Here is a 6,413-nt window from a genome sequence, read left to right as displayed (position 1 = left end):
ATGCTGGTTAGATGTTTAACCTTAGGACCAGTTTTCGTTTTTTGTTGTTGCTTTTTGTAAGTTTTTGGTACTGGACAATTTTTTGAAGATCATTGCTATGATCTTGTTAAGTGTTTATGTTACACTTTTTTGATGATGTATATTGTGATATACTTCTACTCCCGTAGGGTTTAATTCTTGTATGTGTGGATTACAATATGTTGCATGTGTATAATTGCTTTTGGATAGGTAAGGCGAATGAGGGATGGTATTGTGCTCATGTGTGAACGTTTGTCTAAAAGGCACAACAGCTTGCCTGTTTTAGACTGTTCATGAGGTGTATAATGTTTGACCATATTGTTTTCGCGCGAACCAAAGAAATTACATGCAATTTGTAATAAATAGTGATATAAGTAAAAATGATGTTTGTATTGATTAGAGCGCAAGGCTTGTGATACAAGACATAATAAAGAAATACATTGCCTGTATGTTCTTTCCGCTTTTGTAGACTTGGTTCATATGTAACACCTGCGCAACTGTTGTGCGTTCCAGGTGCGAGGGACTAGGGTCCCATCGATCCTTTTTAGGGTATATGCCCCCTTGCCTAGGACCTCGTTAATGACGTATGGTCCTTCCCATCTTGGCGCTAATTTGCCGGGCTTTTCAGCGTTTGAAGCCTCATTGTCGCGCAAGACAAAATCGCCGGGGACAAAGGTGCAAACACGAACGTGCGCATTGTAATATTTTTCGAGCTTGGATTTGTACCTTGCTTCCGTTATGGCGGCGTTCTCGCGCCTCTCTTCCAGAAGATCCAAATCCATTCTTCGCTCTTGTTCATTGTTCTGTTTTTCCATGGCTATCATGCGCGGTGACGGTAAACCTATCTCAGCTGGAATGACGGCCTCAGACCCATAGACTAGACTGAACGGAGTTTCGCCGGTGCTAGTCTTTGGCATTGTTCGATGCGCCCAGAGGATGCTGGGAAGTTCGTCAACCCACCCTCTGCGCATTGTCCCAAGTCGCGCTTTTATGCCGTCAACGATTTGTTTGTTTACGCTTTCTACCTGACCGTTCGCTTGAGGATGCACAACGGAGGCAAAGTTGTGCTCGATCTTCATTTCTTTGAACCATTTTTGAAGATCTTCTGCGGCGAAGTTGGTACCATTGTCGGAAATAATGCGCAATGGTAATCCAAATCTGCAAATGATATGTTCCCATATAAATTTGCGGATTACCATTGCTGTTGTTGAGGCCAAAGCTTTAGCTTCCACCCATTTTGTGAAGTAATCCACCGCGACGATGATGAATTTTACTGCACCCGGCACGTCAGGAAATGGGCCAACAAGATCGATGCCCCACTGTTGGAATGGCCAGGCGGAAGTAACGGGAATTAGCGGATTTTTGGGTCGGAATGTCTTTGGTGCGTGGCGTTGACATGCCTCGCATCTTCTTAATAGATCAACTGCGTCCATGTGCATTCCTGGCCAGTAGTATCCGGCGCTCATTATTTTTGCCACGACCATGCGCGGTCCCGCGTGTATCCCGCATAATCCCTCGTGGATTTTTCTGACTAGGTATTGGGCGTCTGTTTTATCAACACACCACAGTAATGGGCCTATGAATGATTTTCGATAAAGGACGCCATCCGCCATCTCGTAATTTATTGCTTTGTGTTGTATTTTTTGAGCTTCTGCCTTTCCTTCCGGAAGTTTTCCGTGTTGAAGGTACAAGATAATTGGAGACATCCAGGATGGATCTCCTATTTCTATGATGCTTACTTGCTTGAGATGAATGGAAGGGTTGGATAATAGCTCTATGCGCACCTCCTTTGCTAAGTGTTTAAAGCTGGTAGCAGCTAACTTGCTTAGCGCGTCAGCGTGCTTGTTCTCGCTTCTGTTTATGTGATTAACTTTGAATGTTTGAAATTGGCTGATTAACATCCGCGCTTGTTCAAGGTATAACGCCATAGCTTCCCCTTTCGCATCATAACGACCGTTAACTTGTTCAGCTACTAGCTTTGAGTCAACGTTGGCTTTAAGGTTTCTTGCCCCCATTTTGAGTGCTAGACGGAGACCTACTAAAAATGCTTCGTATTCTGCTTCATTGTTGGTACTTTGGAAATCTAAGCGTATGGCATATGTAAGTTCGTGATTATCCGGACTGACTAATCGGAGGCCTGCTCCTGCTCCATCATCATTGGAAGCATCATCTGTGTGTAAGGTCCAGACTCTGTCGTCGAAAACAGGTGTTGGGTTCTGGATTGCCTCACATTCTTGTATTTTATCGATGGGAACTTCAGTGGCGAAGTCTGCTAGAACTTGCCCTTTGATTGCTGGTCTTGGTCTGTAAAAAATGTTGTAGCCTCCCAGCTCAATGGCCCATTTAGCTAATCTTCCCGCCACATCAGGTTTTGACAATATTTAGCCTAAATGATAATTCGTGAGAACTGTGATGACATGGCCTGAGAAGTACCTGCGCAAGCGTCTGGATGCGTGTATTAGTGCTAGAACCAATTTTTCTATCATTGAGTAACGAGTTTCGGGGCCAGTGAGCATTTTGCTGATATAGTAGATTGGAGTCTGGATATTTTCCCGTTCTACCATTAATACTGCGCCTACCGCTACTTCCGCGGCTGACAGATATAAGATTAACGGTTCTTTTTCTTTTGGCGCGGTCAGTGTTGGCAGCTGGATTAAACATTCTTTCATTTGCTTGAATGCTGCTTCTGCTTCAGGCGTCCATTGAAAAGGAGTTTTCTTTCCGCAGTTTCGCAGCGTACTGATAAGTGGATAAGATTTTGCCGCATGATTAGCCAAGAATCTGTTCAGAGCTGCTAATCGTCCGGCGAGCCTTTGCATTACTTTGACTGTTGCAGGTGATGGCATTAGCTGGATGGCCTGCACTTTTTCTGGATTAACCTTAAAGCCGTCTCTTGTAACTATGAAACCCAAAAATTTTCCTTCTTCCATGCCGAAGGAGCATTTTGTCGGGTTAAGTTTTAAGTTCGCGCTACGTAAGGAATCGAACGTGCGCTGGATATTGTTGAGCATTGTCTCCTCTTCATGGCTCATGATGACGAGGTCATCCATGTATACTTCGACAGTTTTGCCAATATCCCCGCTGAAGACTGTGTCCATTAGGCGTTGATAAGTTGCGCCTGCGTTGCGCAAGCCAAACGGCATTTTCGTGTAGCAGTAGATGCCTTTATCTGTGCGGAACGCGGTTTTGTCTTCGTCTTCTTTTTTCATCTGGACCTGGTGATAACCCTTATAACAGTCGAGAAAGCATTTCCATCTGAATGATGCTAGAGAGTCGACTTTTTTGTCTATCTCTGGGAGCACGTAGCAATCTTTGGGGCATGCTTTGTTTAGGTCCTTGAAGTCGACACACATTCTCCACCCGCCGCTATGTTTTTGTACCATCACTGGGTTGGCAACCCATGTATGGTATTGCACTTCGCGCAAGATTCCCGCATTGAGTAACTCTGTCACTTGCTCGTCCATTGCTTTTGCTTTTTCTTCACTGAAGCTGCGCCTCCCCTGAGCAACAGGTTCTACTGATGGTTTGATGTTTAGACAATGTTGCGCGATGTCGCGTGGAACTCCAGTCATGTCTGCTGGGCACCAGGCAAATATATCTTTGTTGTTAGACAAAAACTCTTTCAGTTGTATACGTGTTGCTGGTGAAATGGCTTGTCCTAGCAGAATGGTCTGCTCTGGGTATTCGTTGTTCAGAACCCATTTCTCTGGTTCGTTTGGTGCCGAAGATTTGACTACCTTTGCTGGTGGTTCATCGTCCACGGACATGACTTCTTTGCTTGAATAGAGAATTGCAACTCCGGTTTCTGTCGGAAATCCACAAGCAGCATGTGGAATGGAAGTGATCATGCTGAATTCTCTTTGTGACCTTCTCCCGAGCAAAACATCATGACGTGATGTTGCTGGCATGACCATGAAATTGACTGTAACTATTCGTGAATGTTCGCCATCTGATAAAGTCACCGGGAAAGCGATTTCCCCTAATAGGAATACAGCTTCATTACAGAATCCGGTGAGGGGAAATCGACCGGTTCTAAATGTGCTTTATCTTCTGAATCGAGCTGTTTAAAGCACTGTTCGTATATGATGTCAATCGAGCTTCCTGGATCTATGAACATATAGTCCGTTCGGTAATGACCGAAATACCAGTGATAATCACTGGTCGTTCTTCCCGAGGGCCCCCAGGAACAACAGGGAACACGACTTGTTGTTCTCTCCAATGTTGATCATAGTTTCGTTTATTTGGTCTTCGTGACGGACCTCCTTGAACCATGTGTATTTGTTTCTGATAACTGCTATCTATGGATTGGCTGGATTGGATGTCCCCCCAACGTGGTGCTGGTGGGTCCAATTCTGTAGTATTGATTTCTTTTCCAGATCTGATGTTTGGGAAATCAGATCTGACGATTTGCATAACGATTGTGTCTAAAGCAGCTTGGCATCTGTTAGCCCAATGTTCTGGGGATCCTTCTATTTGGAAATTGTTTCTGACTTTTGGTCGAGGACCAGGTTGCCGGTGAGAAGACGAATTTTCTGCCATGTGCAAAAACAGAAAAAATGGAATGAACTGAATCGAAACGAGGTAGAAACTAGAAAAACTGAGAAAACGGTGGGCGCCAATGAAGAAACACTAGATAAATGGTCGGAACCGAAATATCTAGGGGGTTTGAATCCACATAAAAGGGTTAGCTCTCTCTCGGTTGATTCAGTTGCTGCCGAACTTCTTCTCCGGTGATTCTGCAAAAAAGAGCACCGTTAGCCTCGCCAAGGGGAGAAGAGGGTTCTCTCCTTGACCCGACTCCAGAGTGAGAATAAGTATTGGTAATGGAGAAGAGAAAGTATTTGAGAAGTGAGTGTGATCTGAGTTTATACCTGAACAGTTCTCGTACTTATAACCAGGAGTTTGGGAGGGAAAACCTGTTATTGAAAAGATGACGGAAGATGCTAACGCCGTAGCGGTTATATTTTCTTCCGTTAAGTTCTTTGATCCCACGTCAAGTTTCCTCGATCCGATGTGAATGCACACGGATCGTGGTTTGATCTATGGCTGGGGGATTGCCACGTGGAAAGTGATTAAGTGGAGATCATTCTCTAATTGCATGCTTTCGTTGTGGTTTCAGGGATGCCTGTGGTAATGACACGTGTCCAGACGGTTGTAACCGTCTGGGTGGTGCACGATCATATTCTTTCTAGAGTATTACTGCTGTAATCTAGTGTGACACCTTACCGTGTGGACACAGATGTATAAATCCCAAGTCTGGGCAAAATAATATCCAAGTTTGGATATTTGGGCGGAAGTATTGATCTTCAGGATTTTAATCCTTTGCTAATGGAAGAAGGCGCAAGGATTTTATGCTTTCCTTTGGGCGCGCGACTATAAATTGTTGATTACTTTCTCCCTTTTGTAAGACCAATGCGCGGTCGCGCAAGGTTAATAGGTTGAAAGGCCAGTTTGTGGTATGGTCTCAAATCCTTTTTATGAGGTTTTTGGGACCTTACCCCTTCACTGGTCAATGCAGAAAGTCAACGAAACATTGACTTTCGGACTCGAAAAGCGAATAAAAAAACGAAAGAATACTTACGGAGGGTCCCCGATTGCTAATCTAGATCAAAGAGCTCAGGAATGAAGCAATGGCATCAACTTAGAGCATTTTGATCAGATTTGTGTGGGGTTTACATCAAAGGGGGGGGATTTATAGGAAAAGTAGAGCCGTTTGGATCGTTTCTTGAATATCGTGCCACGATCTTAAGCGTACACTTGTCAAATTGTTATGGTAACTCAAAATGGCCCTTAGCTGCTGGAATGGTGAAAGGGCATTGCCCTTTGGTGGGTTTGAAAGGCCAAGTTGCAAGAAAAAACAAAAATTTTGTTACTGAAGGGGCCATGCGGCCCGCATCAGGATCTGACAAAACTCAGGCAGGCCGCCTGGGCCTGTCTGATCTGCACATACTTTCAAAAATGGTAGTTTTGGTCCCTGTTGTGTATTTAAGCCATTTCTGACACTTCTAAGGCCCGTAAAGCCAACTTCAAGGCCTTAAAAGGATGCCTAAACATTGTGGACATGAAACATGCTCAAAAATGTGTCGGATGTTGGTTCGTTTAGCCGTACGAATGCGATGTTCGGTTAATTACGACGGAATGCGCATAAGCGCGAAAAACGATCCAAATTGCGCGACGAATGGATTTTTCTCATGCCAAACACTAAGTCATAATATAAGGATGCTTACATAAATTTTTGGATGTTCGGATGTATTCAGAACGTAAGTTATGCGCGAAAGTGCAAACTTGTGCACTTTTTGACACTTTTAGTCCCTGAATGATCCAAAAGTTTGTTTTAGCATACCAAACCCCTCAAAGCCTATTTCTAAGCTATGTAAAGGATATTTAGGGTATGT

At 44.1% G+C, this 6,413-nt stretch overlaps 1 protein-coding gene across 1 annotated transcript; it reads right to left on the bottom strand.

Annotated features, from left to right (window-relative positions):
* Positions 1-494: 494 nt before the first annotated feature.
* LOC110943047 lies at positions 495-4,557 on the bottom strand. Its single transcript, XM_022184804.1, has 4 exons — positions 4,164-4,557; positions 2,452-3,997; positions 1,339-2,370; positions 495-1,176 (listed from the first exon to the last, which is right to left on the bottom strand). Exons 1-4 carry the CDS (start codon positions 4,555-4,557, stop codon positions 495-497), a joined length of 3,654 nt encoding a protein of 1,217 aa, XP_022040496.1.
* Between the last annotated feature and the right edge of the window lie 1,856 nt (positions 4,558-6,413).

Source organism: Helianthus annuus, chromosome 5 (assembly GCF_002127325.2).
Source record: "Helianthus annuus cultivar XRQ/B chromosome 5, HanXRQr2.0-SUNRISE, whole genome shotgun sequence".
NCBI lineage: Eukaryota > Viridiplantae > Streptophyta > Magnoliopsida > Asterales > Asteraceae > Helianthus > Helianthus annuus.
Note: the sequence above shows the minus strand (reverse complement) of the source record. Positions and strands in the feature narration are given on the sequence as shown.